Consider the following 24,123-nt stretch of genomic DNA (forward strand, 5'->3'; position numbering starts at 1 on the left):
TAAAAAGATAGACCTTGAAATCACCACTTTACAATTTAAATGAGGAAATCCGGTTAATCCTTATCTAATATGATAGTTCCAAGGTAAACTATTCAGATTCAAATGGTATAAAAAAAATAATTTCAAAAAATACAAATGATAAATAAATTTTTAAAATATTTTAAAATGTAATAAAAATAATAAGATATTATATATACATTTTAAAAACAGATTTTTAAATTCAAATTTTAATACAGTTAATTATAAGTAATTTTAAAAATTAAATATTTTTATTCTTAAAATTTGATAATTTATACTAAGTGAATATTTTTAATTATTTTTGTGAAATACAAAAAATTTTAAATGTCTTTTAAAACCTTAAAAATTAAATTTTATTTTGATTTTTTGTATATACTTCTTAAATAGTTATTTAATGCAAAAATTTAGATTATAGATAAATCATTTACCACTTATAAAATTAATATGATATTATTTTTTATTATTATTATTATTATTATCATATTTTAAATTATTTAGAGATTTATTCATTGTCAATATCTTTTAATTTTTCTTTTGTCAAAGACATAAATTTTCAAATACAATTTATTAGCTTACCCTAAATAAATTTAAGAGACAAATAAGCTTTCATATTTTTTACAAACAATTATTTTTTATATACAAGTCATTCTTTTAATAAAAGTTTATATAAGTCATTTATATTTTCGTGCGCACTTTTTTTTCGTGCCGTCACTGCACGTTCTTCTTCGTTATTTTTCTCTTTTGTTATTGTCATCATCAATATCACCTCCACCTTCTCCTCCCCTTCCTCCTCTCTCTCTCCTTCTTTTTTCGTTGAAATTTCTTCTCCTCCTTCCTTTTCTTCCTTCTCCTCCATCATCAATTATCTCATTGTTGAAGATAATGAAATAATTTAAGTTCAGATTGTCAATATATGATATGTTATCCATGAGGCATTTATAAACCATGGTATTATCATGTATGCATAAATAAAAAAATTCATATTTAAACTTAAGTCATTTACCTGTTTGAGTGGCATATTGTAATGTAAAATTACTTTCAATTTGTGTTGTGCAATGATATTATAGTCTAATTTAAACTTTTACTTTAGAACTGTGTTATGATTTTATTTCCTCATTTTCTCTTAAATATCAAGTTGACGTATTTTTATTTATTATTATTGAAACGGATGTGATATGAAATTTATAAAAAAAGCTCACACTGAATTTATTTTATTGTAGTCTTCTATCTCTTCTATTTCATTTTGTTTTCTTCTTATTCATTTTATTTTTTTTAAATATCATATAATTTATTATAATTTATACCAATTAATTAATTATAATTCATTATATTAGTTAGTTTGATTTATTAATTTATAATATGCATGATAAAATAGATCATTTGTTACTTATAACGTTAATTCTTCTAAAATCTAAATCTGAATAATTATATTTTTACTTTTTGTTATGAACAAAATATTATTAATAATTAACAACTCATACTTTTAAATAAAGTGTTTGGATGATTTTTATATTTACTAATATTAATTGTTGATTATTTTTTCGTAAATAAATTATATTATAATTTTATGTTAGTTCATAATTGATTAACGATTAATGTTCATGAAGTTATGTTACTCTAAATTTTATATTTTACAAATATTTTATTTAAATGTAATTTTTTAAACATAAAAATATATTATTTTTAATAATATCATATTTTTATTTTTTTAATTATTCTAAATGAATATTTTATCGAATACTAATTAAAGTCATCCTTCTATTTGCTTTTACTAATCTATTATCTAACTATTATATAAAATTAAAATCGTATTAATAAATTTAATGTTAAAGTTAATTTGGCTTTTTATTTAGAGCGTCTTTCGATTTTTTTAGTCTAATCAATTAAAATTATTCAATTATGAATAGTCATGGTTCTGAAAATCGAACCGGACCGACCGGTTCAATCTGATTAATCGAGAATCGGTCATCTAGCCGGTCCGAGTAAGGTTAGAAATCGTTTGGCAAAAAAGCGATCGAACCGACGGTTAACTGGTGAACCGGGAGAACCGTTCAGTTTTTTAGCAGATTTTTGTTTGAAAGTGAAACCTCCCAATGGCGTCGTTTTGTCTCTAAAAAAAAAAAGAAAAAACTCAAATAAAGGCTAAACAAAGACACGAAGTAGTGAACCCTAAATTGAGTAGGCAAACTCATCTATCCTCTCTTCTTTGAGAAGTGAGAACCATAGAAGCCAATCAAGCCACCAATCGAGCAGCCACCGTACTCCGCCGCCACCGCATCCGCAACCCCCACCGCATCCGCAGCCCCCCACCGCGTCAGCCCCACCCCGTCAGCCACCACCGCGTCAGCCCCCACCGCGTCCTTGTCATCGCCGAGCTCGCCTTCTCTGTGTTCACCGATGTCGCTTCCTCTGTTGTCACCGTTGCTCACCGCCAGTAAGCTTCGCCTCCTCTGTTCGCAGTTTCGCCTTCCTCCTCTACTTGCTGGTGTATTGTTTGCTGGAATGGATTTATTTGTTATTTATTATTTTCTATTCATGATTTTCTGATTTATTTGTTTACTGGATTCATGATTTTCATTTATTTTGATTTTCTGAGGTTATTTTGATTTATTTGTTATTTGTTCATGATTTTGTTGCTGATGCTATTGTTTGCTGAGGATCTGAGGTTATTGTTTGCTTGTTGAAGTTGAGGAAGAGAAAGGATCAGTGTTTGAGATGCTTTTGTATTGAAATATAGCTGTGGTGATTTTGTTGTCAATTGAGATTGGAACTATGGTGGTTTTGCAGTCATGAAGTACCTGCTTGAAACAATGTTGGCATGGACTAAACATTGATGCCAATAACTATAGGAAGTTTTTTTTTGGGATAATGTACTTCATAAGAATGTCTAAAAAATTTGAACGTATATTTTTTACGGATGAAAATTTATTTTGTTAAATGTAATTTATACTATGTGATTTCTGTGTTTATTTGGTTTAAAATTTATTAAATTTAAATATTGAAAATTATATATTAATTTTTTATAATTTTATTTTATATTTAACTAAACCAGTTAAACTCTGGTTGGACCACGGTTAGACCACTGAACTGTTGAATCGGTCACTTTACCGGTTCATTGACCGGTTCGATTTTCGCAACCTTGTGAATAGTCACTTCTATCTTATTTTAAATTATTGACTAATTAAAATTACCAAAATTTAATAATAATATTCTGTTTTATATTTTTATATTTAGTCCAATCCATCTAAGTTATATAATAATCACTTAAATTTTTATATTTTATAATGTAATACTACATACAGTAATAGTAAAATAACATGGTAAATTATCATGTTTTAATATTAAATTTAAAATTAATACGTAAGAAAATCTACTTAATATACTAAAACTGAATTTTTTTTCAACTAATAAAAGTGAGATGTCAATTCCTCGTGAATTTATTTTTTTTCCAAAATGAAAGTATTGTTCTCTCTTATAAATTTATTTTATAAAAATATCTTTATTATAATTATATTACAATTAATATTTAATAAATAATGTATAATTAAACTAATTTAAGAAACATCTTTATTATAATTATATAAAATCAATATTTAAGACATTATCAACTAATAAAAGTGAGGTATCAATACATTATTAAACTAATTATCAATCATCAATATTTTTAATTATTCTAATTGTATTAATTGATACAGTTCTAATTCTCATTCATATGCAATAATTTTATTAGTAGATAGTTAGTACACACATTAATGATGACTCATTTAATTTGATATCAATTAGTAGATAATAATAATAATAATAATAATAATAATAATAATAATAATAATAATAATAATAATAATAATAATAATAATAATAATAATAATAATAGAAAAGGTATATATGGTACATGCATTGTATTTTAAAAAAGTAAAACATATTTTAAAAAGGATTGAAGTTTCAATAATAAATTGTAATTGATATCAATATTAATAATTTTTTTTATAATTATTTTTATCTACTAAAAATTACATACAGTATTTCTTTTGTGGTAGAAAAAGATTGTGATTCATAACATTTTTGTGAAATTATATTGTATGGACAAAAGACCAATTATTTAACAAATTGAATTTTAATTAATATATTTTATTTTCTACTCCTATTTTTATTCATTAATTATTTTACTTTTTATATTTACAGTAAATATTGAATGTAAAAAAAATAATATTGATTGTTATATATTTTATTTATTTAGAGTCATAATTAAATTTGATATAATTATAGCAAGTATCTACAATTAATAATAACATGATAATATAATTTTAAGTTGTATAATATAATAAAAAAGAACGTAGTAATTTATATCTGCTTCCTATATAGCAACAATATTATATATATTTATATATTTTTTCTTTTAGCTCTTTCCTAGAAATATTGGCATATAATTAATGTAGATAACATATATATTGAGTAAGTATTTCCATTGAATTAATCATAAAGGTTAATAAAATATAATGGCATAATTTTTACCTAATTGTAGCAAGTATCTCTATTAAAAATATTGGCTCATTATTACCGTGTATAATTTATGTGTATAATTAATTACTATATATATATATATATATGTATATATATATATATATATATATATATATATATATATATATAGTAATAGTGAATTTTTACAATTATTTATCATTTAGAGAATTCATAATTCAGACATTGTTCCTTTTTTATTTTTTATTTTTCATACCTAATGGCTGCTAACTATGATTCTATCAATAGTATTACCTATGGTAGATTATGTGATGAAAAGGTTTGGAAAATAAAGGCAAGAATTATAAGGTTATGGAAAGTCTCATCCAAATTTGACAAGATAAGACGACTTACATAGAAATGGTTCTAATAGATGTTAAAGTTAGTCGATTATTTTTCATGATTCTTTCAAGTGATGTTAGGTCCAATTTATAAATATTTTTTGTTCGTATTTTAATTTTATTTGATAAGTAAACCATTGCAATCAAAGACAGTGACATTTAATAGCTTTATAAGTGCTAATAGTTTTTAATTTAATTTGTTTTACAGTGTGATAAAATTCATTCTTCAATCAAGAATTGTTTGGTAAAGATGTTTGAGAATGAACTGATTGAAGAAAAGGTCTATGTCTTCTCAGATTTTGTAATTGAGGAAGCAAGCGAAATTTATATTCCGACTGCACACATATGTAGAATAATTTTTAAGAAGGAGTCACGTATAATAAATACGGTCGGTGATCGTAAAATTTCTGACAATTATTTCAATTTTTTTGCTCATGCTGATATATTGAAACAAACAAAAGAACAATCCAACTTATTTGGTACGTAATTAATTTGTATTAATCTACACAAAATTATTTTTTTAAATTTTTGCAAAGAAATCATATAATAGCATCATTTTATCGATAACATAAATTTTAATAGTTTATTTATGCAAATGTTTATTTCGACTTTTTTACAGGTATATCCTTTTATTAATATATTGTTAGTTTTATCGTTTAATATAAAATAAATTGGTAAAAAATTTTTAATTTATAAGTAATTTATTATGTTATTCGTTTATTTGTCTTTAATTTGATGCTTTTAATTTTTTTTAATTAGATGTTATTGGACTTTTGATTGGAAAAAAAGAGCTTATATCATGATCAAAAATAGGAAGAAGTGACCATTATATTGTGATTGATCTTCATGATTTAGAGTATGTGAAATTTTAATATTTCACAATAAGATTTTGTTTTGTAACAATTATCTATATATATGTAAAATATTTTATCTTTTTTATTATATATTACTACTTATTTCTCTTAATTCTTACTTTTATTTAGAAATAAGAAAAAATAAGGTACATACTAAGAGATCAATTTACAATCCAATTATTCAATTATCTACGTGATCACTAAATAATCGAATACATACTTATTCTCCAATTTGCAAAATTTAACAAAGGCATTCATAATAAGCATATTGGTTTACATTTTATTTAACATATTTGTTTATATTATATTTGTAATCATATTATATCTATTTTTATGAATATATCTTTTTAGAAAATACTCTTAGTATTAGCATACGGTGTATTAAATAAATATTAGTGGTTTTAAATTATGCCGATGTTTAAAATTGTATTGCAACTTTTTTAAAGGTATATCATTTTATTAATATATTGTTAGTTTTATCGTTTAATATAAAATAAATTGGTAAGAAAATTTTAATTTATAAGTAATTTATTGTTATTTATTTATTTGTCCTTAATTTAATACTTTTAATTCATTTTTTTTTCAATTAGATGTTATTGGACTCTTGACCGAAAAAGAAGAGCTTATATCATGATCAAAAATAGAAAGAAGGAATGTGGTTGATCTTCATGATTTGGAGTATGTGAAATTTTAATATTTCACAATAAGATTTTGTTTTGTAATAATTATCTATACATATGCAAAATATTTTATCTTTTTCATTATATATTATTATTTATTTCACTTAATTCTTACTTTTATTTAGAAATGAAAAAAATAAGCTGCACACTATGAGATCAATTTACAACTCAATTATTCAATTATCTATGTGATCACCAAACAACTGAATACATACTTATTCTCCAATTTGCAAAATTTAATAAAGGCACTGGTAAGTATATTGGTTTAACTTTTTGTTTAACATATTTGTTTATGTTATATTTGTAAATCATATTATATCTATTTTTACGAATATATCTTTTTAGAAAATACTCTTAGTATTAGCATATAATGTATTAAATAAATATTAGTAGTTTTAAATTATTTATTATTTATTAAAGAACTTTGTGCATTAGAATTCTCTAATAATTTGTTGTTCATTTTAAGTTGATTTTAATAAGATCTTACTTCACGGTAAAACAATATATAAAAATTTGTTAGTAGAAACTATTACTAGGTTATTTATGATCACATTAAGTATACATGTCTGCTTTATTGAAAAAAGTAAATTACTAAAATTGATTAATAACTATTTTAGAGTTAATATACTTAATGCTAGATTAAGAAAAAACAAACAATGCATAACATGTTATTTTTTTATTAGTCAAATTATTATAATTCAAATTAATTTTAATAAAAATAACTTAAAATTATAATTTCAATTTTATCACGTGTATGACACGGGTTATTATACTTGTTATTTTTCATATACAAGTCATTTTTTTATAAAAGTTTATATAAGTCATTTATATTTACGTGCGCATTTTTTTTGTGCCGTCACTGCACGTTCTTCTTCGTTATTTTTCTATTTCGTTATTGTCATCACCAATACCACCTCCACCTTCTCCTCCCCCTCCTCCTCTCCCTCCTTCTTTTTTCGTTGGAATTTCTTTACCTCCTTCCTTTTCTTCCTTCTCCTCCATCATCAATTATCTCATTGTTGAAGAAAATTAATAATTTAAGTTCAGATTGTCAATTGAACCAGAACGAAATTGATTATTATTTTGAACCCAATCAAGTGACTGATATGTTGTTCGATTCTAGTTAATTTTTTCATTGGTAGTTTATGATTTTGTAGGTGAATAATGTTTCATCATTGATGGTTTGAATTGAATGTAATGTGAAAGTTCTACATTAAAAAAATATTTTTCTATATTTGCAGCAAATTTAGGTGTAACACAAAAATATTTAGGTGTAAAACGAATATATTTGAGTGTATTTTTTTAAGAATTTTCGGTGTATGTGTGCTGATAAATTCTGCATAATTCAAAACTCTTCTTCTCCCTCCTCCTCATCTTCTGCTGCTGCTTCTTCTTCTTTTTCATCATCATCATCATCATCACCATCATCTTTTTTTTTTATTCATATTTTTTTCTTGTTTTATCTTCTCAAGTTTCTTCTTATTTTACTCTTTTAACAATAATAAAAATAAAAAATCAAACAAAAAAGAAGAAGAAACACATAATGTTGCAAAATTACTTGAAAGATGATAAACTTACATTCATTCAACTATAAGATAGAAAGAAAAAAGAAAAAAAAGAAGAAAAAAATACAGCATTAGATTAAACATTTTTCTGTATTTGTAGCAAATTTGGGTGTAACACGAAAATATTTGAATATATCTGTCTACTTAATATGCTAAAACTGGGTTTTCTCCCAACTAATAAAGGTGAGGTGTCGATCTCTCGTGATTCCATTTTTCCTCCAAAAGGAATGCAGGTTTCTCTATTCTAAATTATTTTATAAAAAATATCTTTATTATAGTTATATTATAATTAATATTTAATGAAGAATACGTAATTATACTAATTTAAGAATATATCTTCATTATAATTATATCAAATCAATATTTAATGCATTATTAAACTACTTATTAATTATCAATTAAAAATATTTTTAATAATAATAATAATAATAATAATAATAATAATAATAATAATAATAATAATATATGATAATGATACGATAATGGCACCGGTCTAATCATGATAAGAATATTTGATTCTAATAATAAAATGATCAAATCTTATGATATTAATAACGCACATTGATTTTAAATAGTTTTAGTTATTTTAATTATATTAATTTAAAAAAAATTGAAATAATTATAATTCTTATTCGTTATCCAATAATAATAATAATAATAATAATAATAATAATAATAATAATAATAAGTTATTTACATATTTATTTTTGTTTTACTAAAGTCTATATAATAAAAAATTATCTTAATAATAAGTAATTACCTTAATAACAAAATTATATAGTAATCACCTCAGTATTTACTTTTTAGATCGTTCAATTTTCATTAAACGTAATAAAAACCATAAAAACCAATAAATCCTTACTTGAGTTTTTCGTTATTCTTATATATAGGCTTTATTTTTTTAATAATACAGTCTATATATATTTATATCTATTTTTTATATAGCAATAATATTATATATATTTATATATATCTTTTTTAATTTTTTTAAATATTGATATATAATTAATGTAGATAACATATATATTGAATAAATATTTCTATTGAATTAATTATAACGATTAATACAAGATAATAACATAAGAATAACCTAATTATAGCAAGAATTTGCATTAAAATTATTGACTAATGATTTGAATATGATTAATATAGTTAAATTGATATGATCGATAACATTGAGAGTATATATAGCAATTATATCAATTATAATAATAATTCACGTGACTTCATATGCAATAATTTGAATTATAATTATTGTCACCTAATTATACTTGAATATTATTTAATTTTAGATGTTTTATAGGTAAAATTTATTATCACGTGAATTATCATCATTATTCAAGCATAATAATAATAATAATAATAATAATAATAATAATAATAATAATAATAATTTTGAATTAATATAATTGACATAGTTCTAATTCTCATTCATATGTAATAATTTTAGTATATTATTTTCACAATTTTAATCAGTATATAATAATAATAATAATAATAATAATAATAATAATAATAATAATAATAATATTATATGGACATAAGATTAATTAGTTTACAAATTGAATTTTTATTATGGAGTTTGTTTTTCACTCAAATTTTTAAACATTAGTGATTTTGTTTTTTATATTTACAGTAAATTTTGAATATAAAAAAATAGTATTTATCGTTATCTATTTTATTTATTTATAGACATAATTAAATTTTATATAATTATAATAAGTCTTTATAATTATAGGAATTTAAACCTGCTTCATATATAACAATAATATTATACATATTTATATATCTCCTCTTTTATCTTTTTTATAAAAATTTTGGCATATAATTAATGTGAATAACATATATATATACACTTAGCAGGTGTCTCTATTTATATAATTTTTTCTAATTGTAGCAAGTATCTCCATTAAAAATTCGTGCCGTGTGTGTGTATATATATAAATCGTAATAGTCAATTATTACAATTATTTATCATCTAAGAAATTCGTACCTCATTCATATTTCTTTTTCTCTTTATTATTTTTCATACCTAATGGCTACAAGCTATGATTCTATCAACAGTATTACCTACAGTAGATTATGTAATGAAAATGTTTAGAAAATAAAGGCAAGGATTATAAGATTATGAAAAGTCCCATCCAAATTTGACAAGAGTAAGATAGCTTACCTAGAAATGGTTCTCATGGATGATAAGGTAGGTTGATTCTCCTCTATGATTCCTTCAAGTGATGCTAGGTCCAGTTTATAGATATGTTTTGTTCATATTTTAAATTTATTTGATAAGTATACCCTTGGACGAATCAACGACAGTGCGATTTAATAGAGTTATAAGTGCTAATAGTCTTCATTTTTAATTAATTTGTTTTACAGTATGATAAAATTCATTGTTCAATCAAGAATTATTTGGCAAAGATGTTTGAGAATGATTTGATCGAGGGGAAGATTTATGTTTTCTCAAATTTTCTGATTGAAGAACCAAGCGGAATTTATCTTCCGACTACACATGTGTGTAGAATAACTTTTAAAAAGGAGTCACGTATAGTAAATATGATCGATGATTGTAACATTTCTCACAAACATTTCAATTTTCTCAATCATGCTAATATATATTGAGACAAACAAATAAAAAAGCTAATTTATTTGGTACGTAGTTAATTTGTATTATTATTATTGTGTTGTTCATTTATTTGTCTTTAATTTTATGCTTTTAATTCATTTTTTTAAATTAGATGTTATTGAATTTTTAACCGGAAAAGGAGAACTTATATCATGGTCAAAAGCAGGAAAAAGTAGTCATTATATTGTGGTTGATCTCCATGATTTGCAGTATGTGAAGATTCACAATTATAATTTGTTTTGTAACAATTATCTATTCATATGCAAAATCAATTATCAATATTTAATGCATTATTAAACTACTTATCAATTATCAATTAAAAATATTTTTAATCATTTTAATAATAATAATTATGATAATGATATGATAATGGCACCAGTCTAATCATGATAAGAATATTTTATTCTAATTATAAAATGATCAAATCTTATGATATTAATAACGTGCATTGATTTTAAATATTTTTAGTTATTTTAATTATATTAATTTTAAAAATATTGATATAATTCTAATTCTTATTCATTATCTAATAATAATAATAATAATAATAAGTAATTTACATATTTTTTTGTTTTACTAAAATCTATATAATAAAAAATTATCTTAATAATAAGTAATTATCTTAATAACAAAATTATATAGTAATCACCTCAATATTTATTTTTTAGATCGCTCAATTTTCATTAAGCGTAATAGAAACTATAAAAACCAATAAATTCTTACTTGAGTTTTTTCGTTATTTTTATGTATATGCTTTATTTTTTTAATAATACAGTCTATATATATTTATATCTATCTTTTATATAGCAATAATATTATATATATTTATATATCTCTTTTTTAATTCTTTTTTAAAAATATTGACATATAGTTAATGTAGATAACATATATACTGAATAAATATTTCTATTGAATTAATTATAATGATTAATACAAGATAATAACATAAGAATAATCTAATTATAGCAAGAATTTATATTAAAATTATTGACTAATAATTTGAATATGATTGATATAGTTAAATTGATATAATCAATAACATTGAGAGTATATATAGCAATTATATCAATTATAATAATAATTCACGTGACTTCATATGTAATAATTTGAATTATAATTGTCAGCTAATTATACTTGATTATTATTTAATTTTAGATGTTTTATAGGTAAAAGTTATTATCACGTGAATTATCATCATTATTCAAGCATAATAATAATAATAATAATAATAATAATAATAATAATAATAATAATAATAATAATAATAATAATAATAATAATAATTTTGAATTAATATAATTGATATAGTTCTAATTCTCATTCGTATGTAATAATTTTGGTATATTATTTTCACAATTTTAATCAGTATATAATAATAATAATATTATTATATGAACATAAGATTAATTAGTTAACAAATCAAATTTTTATTATGGAGTTTTATTTTTCACTCAAATTTTTAATCATTAGTGATTTTATTTTTTATATTTACAGTAAATTTTGAATATAAAAAAATAGTATTCATTGTTATCTATTTTATTTATTTACAGCATAATTAAATTTGATATAATTATAGTAAGTCTCTATAATTATAGATATTTAAACATGCTTCATATATAGCAATAATATATACCAAAGTATAGTAAGTCTCTATTCAGGTCTATCACCACACAAGTTGGTTGTGAAGGTTGGCGCTCCTATTATGTTACTGCAGAATATAGACCAAACTAATGGTTTGTGCAATGGAACGAGAATGCAAGTTAGAAGAATGGGAAATCATGTGATAGAATGCAAGACTTTAACCGGTAACAAAGTTGGAAGTATTGTTCTTATCCCAAGACTGAATATAATTCCAAATAATGAAACATTACCAATCAGGTTTTAAAGAAGACAATTCCCAATTATTATGTCATTTGCAATGACAATAAATAAATCCAGGGACAAACTCTATCTAAAGTTGGAATTTACCTTCCAATGCCAGTTTTCACCTATGGTCAATTGTATGTTGCGTTATCAAGGTAACGAGTAAATATGGTTTGCGAGTGCTGTTGCCAGATCATGGGCACTTGAAAGATAACTGCATGATGAATGTGGTATATAGAGAAGTTTTTTAGAGCCTATAATAAAAAGGTAATAACAAAATGTCTTACTTAAATTTATTTATTTATTAAAATTTATTACTATCAATTAAAAAAATTTAGCAATTCTAGGAGCTAATGGATAATGCATTCTTATTGTACCTTAATAGCTTGAGAATATTAAAATTATTATAAAAATTTGAATTATTTTATTCTCCTGATAAACAATTTTATAATTACATTAATCATATAATTTTATATACTAACATTGATACAGTGTTGTTTCAGGTATATATTTTGCAGGTATCAAAAGATAGTGTTAAATTGTTATTCAGTAGGTTTAAATTATTTATTATTTATTTGTAGAACTTTTTGCATTAGGATTCTCTATTAATTTATTCTTCATTTTGAGCTGATTTTCATATATTCTTATTTCACAGTAAACCAACATATAAAACTTTGTTGGTGGATTTAAGTATTACTAGATTATTTATGATCATATAGAGTATATATGCCTGATTTATTGAAAAAAATAGATTAAACAACTATTTTATAGTTAATACAATTAACACTATATTAAGAAAAGAAAATAAATGCATACAAGTTATTTTTTTATTAATTAAATTATTATAATTGAAATTAATTTTAACACAACAGCTTAAAATTATAATTTCAATCTTATCACGTGCATGGCACGGGTTATTACACTTGTTGTTTAAGAATTTTCAGTGTATGTGTGTTGATAAGTTCTGCATAATTCAAAACTCTTTCTCTTCCTCCTTTTCATTTTGTGCTGCTGTTTCTTCTTTTTTTCATCATCATCATCATCATCATCATCTTCTTCTTTTTCTTTTTTTTTTTCTTATTCATCTTTTCCTTTTTATTTTACCTTCTCAAGTTTCTTCTTGTTTTACTCTTTTAACAAGAACAAAAAAAATCAAACAAAGAAGAAACACATAATACTACAAAACTACTTGGAAGAGGATAAACTTACATTCATTCAACTAAAAGAAAGAAAAAAATAAGGAAAAAAAGAAGAAACAAAATGCAGCATTAGAGAAAATATTTTTCGGTATTTGTAGCAAATTTGGGTATAATACAAAGATATTTATGTGTAACACGAAGATATTCGAGTGTATTGTTTAAGAATTTCGGTGTATGTGTGCTGATAAGTTCTGCATAATTCAAAATTCTTCCTCTTTCTCCTCCTCATCTTCTGTTGTTTCTTATTCTTTATCTTCTTATTTTATATTCTCATAATTCTTATTGGGAGAAAAAAATCAAACAAAGAAAAAAATACATAATGTTGCAAAATCAATAGAAAGAGGAGGGAAAAAATGCAGCAACAAAACAATAATAATAAAAAAACGACGATGAAAATGAAACACGCGAAGAGAAAGGAGGAGAAACTCAAAGAAAAAGGAGAAGAAAGAAGAGAAAGGAGAAAAAGAAACGCGGAATAGAAAGAGGAACAATGTAATTTCACGCGCGCATTATGTAAGTGACATGTATGCTAAAAAGACTTGTACGTGTAAGAATACTCTTTTGTAAAATGCATTCATTTCATGATCTTAACACCACAATAATAGAAAGTCTAAATGCCCATTTTATTTCTCTCTCCGATTCTCTTTTTTGGTAATTTAACCAAAAAACAAGTTCAAGGGCCAAAAATAAAATTTATTATTTTTAATCAACACTTTTAGCTATCGACTCAAGATCTTTAGTCTAACAATCCAATAATATACTTTTTGCCACACTTTGAAACATTATCAATTAATTACTAGCCAAAAATAATAAATTCTGCTAAACTTTTAGTATTTTTTTTAACAATTCGAAAGTTGTAAATTGGAGCATACATGGCTAATACATCATACATGTTACTTTAATCCACACTTTTAATCGAAAAAATAAATCAGTATAACAAATAAATATCGGCAGAAAAAAAATGGCACTCTTTCAGCAACTTACATCTCAAAAAATTCTAAATACATCAAAATTAACAATCCGGGTTATGAAAACGTTCCTCAACCATATCATTGTCTATGCTACACAAGGAGGCTCGGTAAAAACGCTATCTGTGACAGTATGAACTGAGAAACATTGTCATTTGTCAATCCACCAAACACCATTGAGCTCTCAACTAGTTATCGTCTTCGATAGATCCCATGAATTTAGACAGTAAGTCTGATTTGTTAAGATTCGTTGTCATCGTTGCCATCTCCTCCCTCTTTTGCCCTATCATCTTCATGACCACATTGTCCACCACTCTGATCACTTTCTTCAGCTTCTTCTCCAAACCAATGTTCACTAATCGCTTCAGTTTTCATATGAGTGGCAATGGCGACATTGCTCAGTGTACTAATAGCTTGGATGTGAGGTTGAAACTGTCTGCCAACTTGGACTTTGGAAAAAAAAGAATGAAGCACTCGGTGTCTATTTCAAATGAGAATTTGCATATGATGTTGAAAGAGAATCTTCTCATGATATCCTAATGTCCAACAATCAATATTACTTGCCGGAGAGTGGAAAAAGACATGCCCTTGGAGTAGTCGTGGAATTTGGTCTTGAGAATGTCATGGACGTGTCGGGGTTTGAGGTGATGTTATCGAAGAGGTGGAAGTAGATGCTTTTGGAGGGTGAAGTGCAGAAGAGGTGGATGTACCAGTCACAAAAATTTAGAAAGTGTGTGGTCCATGACATGTTGAGGTAGGTGCGACACGTGTGACAATTACACTATGGCTTAATCTTGGAGTTAAAGAGGAGGAAGGAAAAGATGGAAAAGAAGACTATGAAGGTAAAGAAGGAGAGTATGAATCTTAGGGTTATACAAGATATGATAAAAATTGGAGAAAAATAGTGTCGTTTTCGAATAAAGGGGTCCGGGATCATTTCGTCCCTTGTTAGAATTGTCAGGGACCATTTTGTCCCTTATTAGAGTTATCAGGGACTATTTTATCCTCGGTTAGAGTTAACGGAATAAAGGACCTAAGTGACTGACGAAATTAATTGTTAAGAACCAATCGAGTAATTAATTTTAGTTGAGAACTAAAGTATCCAGTCTAAAATTCTTTAAGGACTAAAATAGATATATACTCTTGTTTTACCTTTATAATTCAATCAATCAACATACAATAAAATTCATCATCTTTTCTTTTTCTTATTTTTTTATAATTTTATCAAAACACAATGGTTATATTACCAATCTAATAATTAATTATATATTTAAAAAAATATAGCAATTCCTTGCAGAGTACATCTTGGATAATAATAATATATCAAATTTTTTTAAAGTAAAAAGTCAATCAAATGAAAAAAGTACTAATTATTATTAAATTAAAATAGTAAAAACAGTGTGATTCAAAATTAAATCAGGTAATTCAAAATTGTGCCGCACCAGAATAAAAACAGTGTGATTGGCTCAAAAATCAACTATAAAGGTCAGTAATGCGTAAACATATTTGTTCTTATAGCTACTTTATCCAAAAACGAAGAATTTTTCCAAACCGACCATCCCCAACCCAAATACACATAACACTGTCTGATCTCTGAAGATACTATGTATGGCCAATTCCTATATACCTAGCTTCTCTTGATGAGAATCCAAATGTCAAAACGCTGAAAGAGTAAACATGCCAGCAACCTAAGATCAGAAGAAGTCTCCCAAGTCTTTACAATGAAAGCTACTACGACAAGGTTCCCATCTCCAAGTTTTTAAGCTTTAGCTTCAGGTGCAGAACTAGGACTGCCATCCACCTTCTCTTTTGTGTCAGCTTCATTATCAATTGATGTTTGTCCTGTTACCTCATCTTCGGTGTCGCTCTCATCATCTGAAAAAAAAAAATCAATCATAATTCCGACATCAACAACTAACCCTTGACCCAAAGTGGAATCAGCAACATAAAACAAACAATCTCATGATGTCCTATGTTTAAAAAAAGACCAATTACACCAAACCATAAACCAATTTGAAGGCAATATAAGAGATAGACAAACGCAGTAATCACGAAAACAACAGTGAGCTTGCCACCACCAATTTCATGGGGTTTAAACCGGTTTAGCAAGATATTCTTACCATCAGCATTGTTGGTCGCCTCGGTATCCATTTCCTCACCTCCACCCAAGCTCAATTTCTGGATAACAATTTACTAAGCGAGTTAGAAACTCGTCAAAACAGAAAAAAAAAAAAGTACTATAGTAATAAACTATCTTGAGTTATGATACATACAGATAAATCGAAGTTGCCAAAGTCCATATCGGCTCCCACTGAAAGACAATATGCAAATGAGAACACTGGCAGAAAATTAAAAAAAAATGAACTCGAATCCTGAGAAATTTTAGCAGAATCACTTACTTTTACCGTCTTCGTCCACCTCGTCATCTTCATCCACCCACTTATCCCAATCAACTTTCAAAAAGGCAGGAGGTTTCCCTCCTTGCTTCAACAATCTGTCCCACCATTTGTCCTCAGCCTTTGCCACTAAGTAGAAGATATTTCTCGAGCCGACACTAACCTTGCTATTCTGAAAAGAAAGATGAATACAAAATTAATACACAATTGTGTAAAGATATGACTATCAGAACAATTATAGGAATAGGTAGTTCTTACATTTACATCAACCTTGTCAAACAGGTCAATGTCAATTTCGTAAGGTATCTTTTCTGCGCCAGTGGTCGCAGAGAAGTAAAACTTTCCTTCTGGCTCCAGTTTAAGCTTCACATCCTGGGCATCAGGCAACTCGACAGTTATGTATACCTCATCAGATCTCTGAGCCCACTTGACAGGAGGATGGCGGCTGCATTTTAAAATATCAAAGGAATTTAGGGACCTGAAATGCTAATTTTCACTCAGTATAGTGATCCCAAGGCCCCCGCTGCCACAAGAACACAGGATATGCAGGTTTTCACACAATATACAAGTATCAAATGCCAATAACAGAGCACCAACAAGAGATCACTTGGTCAATACAGCATTGATACAGTAGCTGTAAAAACAGTCATACAAAATTGCACCAATACTGAAAATATTCAATACAATCACAAAATTGTGAAGCAAAACTATAAAACATGATAGCACTCAAGTGTGAAAAGAAAATAGAAACATGCTGATCAACATTTAGGTCAGAAATTCTACTCCGAAACAACATTGATTTTAGATTTTCCCCTGATTATATAATTCACCACCACTCTGCCAGATAATTAATTTGCAACACCAACTTTATAGCTGAAAGTTCAAATAAAAGGAAAATCAAAGTTATGATAGAACTGTAAACATCTTCAGGATACCTTTTGTTAAAACAAAAACTGAAAACAGTGCAAAATAACAATTTTACTATGATACATGGAGAGCAAACAAAAATAGCATTCAAGTAAAAGTGATCCTGGTTTTAAAATGAAATCAACAAAAAAGAAAATGGTGAGTGTGAAGGTAACCTAAACCCTAAAATCAACTGATGAACACCACAAACAATCTGCACGACGATTTAAAATAAGAATAAAAGTTCAAAGGTTGCATGCTCTCCAGCTAAACCCTCCTAAAACCCTCAATTTATTTTTTAAGAAACGATAAGGTGGGAGGAGGGGGAAAAAACACAAGTTGAAGCTCAGGAATTCATAACAATAATAAACGATGAAGATAGCATAGATGAATGAAGCAAACAGAGCATATATAAATTGATAAATGTTGTTTTTCAAGCACTTTCTCGGAAACCAAACAACATGAAGAGAAGAAAATGAACCTCATGTTTGATTTTTGTGTGGAAAATGTAGAGAGCTCAAGAGAGTGACAGTGGGTTTTTCTCAGCGAGCAGAGTAGAAGGGTTGATTACAATTCTGTGTTTTTTGCGGCAATGCTTCATTCATATAGCACCAATATCTCAATACTAATTAAAATCACAACTTTAAAATTTAAAATGAGGAAATCCGGTTAATCCTTATCTAATATGATAGTTCCAAAGGTAAACTATTCAAATTCAAATTTTATAAAAAAAACTAGGGATTTGGATATTTTAAATTTTAAATTTTATTTTAGAAAATAAAAGTATGATCTCTCACTATTTATTTTATATGTAGGATTAAAAAAAAATATATCAGAGAGAAATTATTAAAGGATAAGAGATTACATTTTACCCTCTAAAGTAAAAATTGAAAATTTAAAAAATTTAAACTCAAAAACTAAACAACAAAAAAATGGTATAAAAAACAAAAATAATTTCAAAAAATACAAATGATAAATAAATTTTTTAAATATTTGAAAATATAATAAAAATAGTAAGATATTATAAATACATTTTAAAAACAGATTTTAAAAATGAAAATTTAATACAATTATTTACAAGTATTTTTTTAAAATATTTTATTCTTAAAATTTGATCATTTATGCTAACTGAATATTTTTTAAAAACTTAAAAATTAAATTTTATTTTGATTTTTTGTCTACACTTCTTAAATAGTTATTTAAATGTTTACACAAAAATTTAGATCAAATAAATAAATTCTTTACTACTTATAAATTTAAATGATATTATTTTATTATTTTTATCATATTTTAAAATTATTTAGAGACTTATTTATGGTTAATATCTTTTAAAAAATTTTTGTCAAAGAGATAAATTTTCAAATACAATTTATTAGCTTACCCTAAATAAATTTAAGAGACAAATAGGCCTTCATATTTTTTGCAAAATGCATTCATTTCATGATCTTAATTCTTAGACCATCTCCAGTAGGGAACTCATCTCAGTCCCTATTTATGGCCCACTTGTCATAAAAAGTGACTCCACATCAGATTTTGCGTCATAACCAATAAATAGGAACTCAATGAATCTCTCTCTTCTCCATTAGAAGGAACTAACTTTGATCCCTATTGTGGTCTCACCTAATTAATTAATTAAGTAATTAAAATTAATATAATAATTATTATTTTTTAATAATATTATTTAAATTTATAAATTCAAAATAATTCAATATTATAAAATATTAAAATAAATAACTTAAATTTGATTAGTATTTTAAATTTTATAAATAAAAATAAATAATTCAACTAAAAATTATTTTATAATATATAAAAATTAAATTTATTTTTTATGTAAAATAAATTTAATTAATTATGATTTAATATAACAATATAAATAATATTTGATATTGATTTAACATAATTATTTATATTAATTATAATTTAATATAACTAATTATTAAATAATTAATATAAATAATTAATTAAATAGATATATAAGTATTTAATATATATTTAATATATTTTTTATTTTTTTTTATTAACTTACCACATGGCATGATTTTATTGGTTGTTGCAAGTCCCTGCTTAGAGGGACTCTCAACCTTGATCCCCGTGAAGAGCCCTCTTTCCCTTTTCACTCCAATGATAATTGAGTCCCCATATGTCAGAAGAGAAACTCTATTTCTTAGCATTGGAGTTGCTCTTAACACCCAAATAATAGAAAGTCTAAATGCCCATTTTATTTCTCTCTCCGTTTCTCCTATTTTGGTAGTTTAACAAAAAAAAAAAAAAAAAAACTCAAGGGCCAAAATTTATTATTTTTAACTAACACTTTTAACTATCAACCCAATATCTTTAGTCTAACAATCTAATAACATACTTTTTAACCACACTTTGAAACATTATTAACTAACTACTAGTAAAAAATAATAAATTTTGCTAAACCTTTAGCTTTTTTTTTTTAAGAATTCGAAGGTTGCAAATTGGAGCATACATGGCTAATAGTAATACATCATACATGTTACTTTAATCCACACTTTTAATAGAAAAAATAAATCAGTATAACAAATAAATATCGGCAGAAAAAAAATGGCACTCTTTCAGCAACTTACATCTCAAAAAATTCTAAATACATCATAATTAACAATCCGGGTTATGAAAACGTTCCTCACCATATCATAGTCTATGCTACACAAGGAGGCTCGGCAAAAACGCTATCTGTGACAATATGAACTGAAACATTGTCATTTGTCAAGCCACCAAACACCATTGAGCTCCAGCCAACTTTGGAAATGTCCACAACAAAAGCTTCTGATATACATATCATCTGAAAGCATTTGCCGGCGTAGGGAAAAGGAAACCAGTCCCATCGGATGCGAGGGCTTTGACACTTAACTAGTCCTTTGCCGGCCTTGCTTCAAGGCCCCCTTCCGGCCGTTTTACAAGAGTGAAAGGCATGTATGTGCCAAGAAGCATGTCCCATAAGGGAAAGAACGGTTGCGAATAGTTGTATTTCAGGCCTTGTAGTTGATGGTGAATGTCATGATATGCTGTATTATTCTGGAAAAATAAATGAAAGATGTTGCCAGGTAACCAGAGTCCACAGTGGTCATCGACAGTTTTCACCACAGCAAAGCAGAAGAATGTGACTGCTGTTCTTGAAGTCATCCCGGAGGCAAGAAAGGAGATGGCTCCACCGACGGTGTCAAGTAGAAGGCCCTCAAGTGGGTGATTGTAAAGTGCGCCTATTGCATAAGGGACAACCAGCCTATGATGCTGCGAGTGGATATGGCGATATAAAAACTTGTTCTGATGCATGTAGCGGTGCACAAAGTACTGCCATGTATCCATGACAAGCATCGCTGTAATGATCTGAAAAACTTGCTTGGGAATAGAAGGCTGCACCGTAGCTTCAGGTGTGTTTGAGGTTGTGGTCAACTACAGAATCAAAGCAAACATGTTAGCATTTGACAATGCTAAAGTAGTAGTAAAACAATGATGATAACAACTAAGTTATTTTCTCCTAAGGTAGGATTGTTTGCATTATAAAACAATGCCATTTTAACATTATCCCTGGGTCCATGGCAAAGCCAATAAAACAACCAAACCTTATTTACACCAATTATAAGTCATATATCTACGAAAATTCAAATTATGTGAATTACAGACTTGGTTTCTCAGGACCAATAAAATCTTCAAAATGAAGATCAACCTTGTTGACTGGACTGGAAGACTAGTAAGTAAGCAATCTTGTTTATGTCATGCTTGTAAAAAGCAGTTATCAACCCACATCATAGTTTGGTTATTCGATACAGTTGTACTTTCCATTTGAATAGATCAAAAGGAAAATTGAACACATCTCAAAGTTCAAATAAATAAATTCCCTTCTCCACATAGTCAACTAATCTAATAATAGAAAGTGCATTAGTAAACTCAAGACTAACCATATTCCCGTATGGAAACAAATAAAGTGTGTTGTAAGCTCAACTAATTTTGTCTTGTTCACTACAAAACATCTGACTACCAACTACCATCAAGCTCAGAAACATGTTGAAACTCCCTTATTTTATGGCAGTGTGTTGTTTTGCAGTTTGGATGGAGTGTATCTTTTGATCCTTGCATCTATTAGATAATGGTACTTAAGGCTATGATTGTGAGATTTACTGGAGATCAAAGGGACTGGATGATTATAGAACAAACAGAAAGGCAAGGAGGGGGAGTGAAGTGGATGAAGCTATCCTATGTTGGTGAGTTTGAGTGACACTTTTTAGTGATAGGAGCCACTCCCTTCCTTTCCACTCCCTCCATTATTCTTCGTAGTTCATCCAACTATAGCTCAGGTGTTTTCCCTTTGGATCTCTGCTCATTTTGTATTCCATCTTTCAGTTTAATGTGTACATTAATTTTTTATCTTCCCCAGAAATGCACCCTCTCCGTCCTTTTTTCTTTCCAGATAATATTATTCTTCAATTATAGCTCTCCCAAGTGATGCCATATCAGTTTAGAGTTCATACTATAGGGCCTTAAGCAAAGACCTAAGATAAAATGGGATCACAATGAACAAGGAGTATAGCTTACAACTTATCCTAAAGTGTCAAAGACAAATCAAATAAATGGAAAGTGTCTCACTCAAAACATGCTGTTAACTACAAATGTGAACACAAGAAACAAGAAAATTAGACACTAGAAAAATAATATGAATAAATTGAGCAAATATCATCAATATAAACAACTTCAAATGTAGAATAACTGACCAAGAAGAGAGCAACAATTGCTTGGACAAGCTGCTGAAGAAGAACACCTTTCACAACAGCTCCAAAGGGCACCAAATTCTTTTCCTTGTCTTCTTCTTTAGTATGCAACCGATATTTATCCAAAGATGGAAGTAACTGATAGAAACCAGCATATAACCAATAAACCACAATAGGGGCAAATGTGCCCATCACTTCATCACTCACATAACCCTCCCAGAAAACCATTATTGAGATTTAAAAGCTCCAGTAAACCAATATCAAACAAAAACAACCCAACCCAACAAACAAACTCAGCAAGTCAACAGCAACATTTTACAGCTAAAGATCTTGAATTTGAAGCTAGTTTCCTTCAAACCCTGCAAGAGGAAGAAAAAAACAAGTGTGAAAAACTTCAAATACTTTATTTTTTTCAGATAAAGGAATAAATAAATAAGAACCACAAAAACCAAGCACTGTAGCATGGTTGCTGAAAATAGCCACAACCTGAAAATTTCAAAAAGATTGAAAAACCTCCCACAAGTTCTAAACAAAGTATAAAACTTTCAATCAATGCATGAGAAACCCATAACAGAATCTTGAACTTGCTTACCAGAAGAACCCAAATAATGAAGACAAGCCCTTCTCCACTATCAGAAGCACATTCGTCGATCAGATCTAGAACCCTAATCTGTTATGCGGATAAACAGCAGTGACAGTTGTGAGATTCCAAAAATCTTCTCAAAGTTTGAATTTTTTTAATTCAAATTTTGCAGTGAGGTTTTTGTTGTCTTTCGTTTTTTGACACCGTTCTCTCTCCCACCAAAAGAGAAAGCAAACGTGTTGGGAGACATGAAAATGATTGACCCTTTTTTCATTTATTTTTATTTTTTCGCAGCTGGAAAGAAAGGAAACTGTGGGCACACGTGTCTTATTCTTGTTCATAGGATCATAAAACAATCGAATCTCAGCCGTTGAAAGTCATTATTATTTATTCAGTTTCTATTTTTTACCACTTAAGTAGGTTTTTATTTTAAATAAAAATAAAAAATTGGTCGTACAGTTATACTATTTTGGATGCAACGACCAGTCACCAGTGTGAGCTGCCCTTTCAAAGAAAATAGTGTCAAGAATTTACATTTCAATAATACCATTCATACATTATACAAAATACAATAAATACTTCTGATATTTAGATAAAAGAGTTATTCTTCGCATACAAGCGATTAAAGTTTGTAAACCTTACAAGTTCAATTAAAACTAACTCAAAACGCGTTTCGAACCATTTTTCTTCCTCTTCATCTTCTCCTTTTTTTTTCGTTTTTTGTCTTCTCTTTCTCCTTCTTCTTCTTCTTGCTGCACGTTCTTCTTCCTCTTACTCTTTTTCTTCTTCTTTTCTTTTGTTTCTGCACGTTCTTTTTCCTCGTCTTCCTCTTTTTCTTCTTCTTCATTTACGTTCTTTTCTCTCTGTTTTCTCGATTATATT

General features: G+C 26.6%; 2 protein-coding genes across 3 annotated transcripts; both read right to left on the bottom strand.

Annotated features, from left to right (window-relative positions):
- Positions 1 to 16,087: 16,087 nt before the first annotated feature.
- Positions 16,088 to 18,622, bottom strand: LOC112712500 (co-chaperone protein p23-1). 2 transcript variants are annotated; one of them, XM_025765406.3, is made up of 6 exons: positions 18,410 to 18,622; positions 17,281 to 17,467; positions 17,026 to 17,194; positions 16,900 to 16,937; positions 16,747 to 16,804; positions 16,088 to 16,501 (listed from the first exon to the last, which is right to left on the bottom strand). In XM_025765406.3, exons 1-6 carry the CDS (start codon positions 18,412 to 18,414, stop codon positions 16,386 to 16,388), a joined length of 573 nt encoding a protein of 190 aa, XP_025621191.1. In that variant the 5' UTR covers positions 18,415 to 18,622; the 3' UTR covers positions 16,088 to 16,385. The 2 variants fall into 2 exon arrangements, with proteins under 2 accessions (XP_025621191.1, XP_025621190.1); XM_025765405.3 differs by having other exon boundaries at positions 17,281 to 17,500; positions 18,410 to 18,531.
- Positions 18,623 to 20,428: 1,806 nt separating this feature from the next.
- Positions 20,429 to 23,515, bottom strand: LOC112712501 (very-long-chain aldehyde decarbonylase GL1-9). Its single transcript, XM_025765407.3, has 3 exons — positions 23,251 to 23,515; positions 22,662 to 23,017; positions 20,429 to 21,345 (listed from the first exon to the last, which is right to left on the bottom strand). Exons 2-3 carry the CDS (start codon positions 22,884 to 22,886, stop codon positions 20,803 to 20,805), a joined length of 768 nt encoding a protein of 255 aa, XP_025621192.1. The 5' UTR covers positions 22,887 to 23,017; positions 23,251 to 23,515; the 3' UTR covers positions 20,429 to 20,802.
- Positions 23,516 to 24,123: the final 608 nt, after the last annotated feature.

This window comes from Arachis hypogaea, chromosome 9 (assembly GCF_003086295.3).
Source record: "Arachis hypogaea cultivar Tifrunner chromosome 9, arahy.Tifrunner.gnm2.J5K5, whole genome shotgun sequence".
Lineage (NCBI taxonomy): Eukaryota > Viridiplantae > Streptophyta > Magnoliopsida > Fabales > Fabaceae > Arachis > Arachis hypogaea.

Bases quoted from the DNA above. Each gene is read 5' to 3' on its own strand.
- LOC112712500 (XM_025765405.3), bottom strand. The intron at 16,938-17,025 runs GTAAGTGATTCT...ATTGTCTTTCAG, and splicing joins GGTGGACGAAGACGGTAAAA to TGGGAGCCGATATGGACTTT. The intron at 16,805-16,899 runs GTATGTATCATA...ATTGTTATCCAG, and splicing joins TTGGCAACTTCGATTTATCT to AAATTGAGCTTGGGTGGAGG.
- LOC112712501 (XM_025765407.3), bottom strand. From the start codon at position 22,886: ATGGTTTTCTGGGAGGGTTATGTGAGTGATGAAGTGATGGGCACATTT. The intron at 21,346-22,661 runs GTCAGTTATTCT...TTGATTCTGTAG, and splicing joins CAATTGTTGCTCTCTTCTTG to TTGACCACAACCTCAAACAC.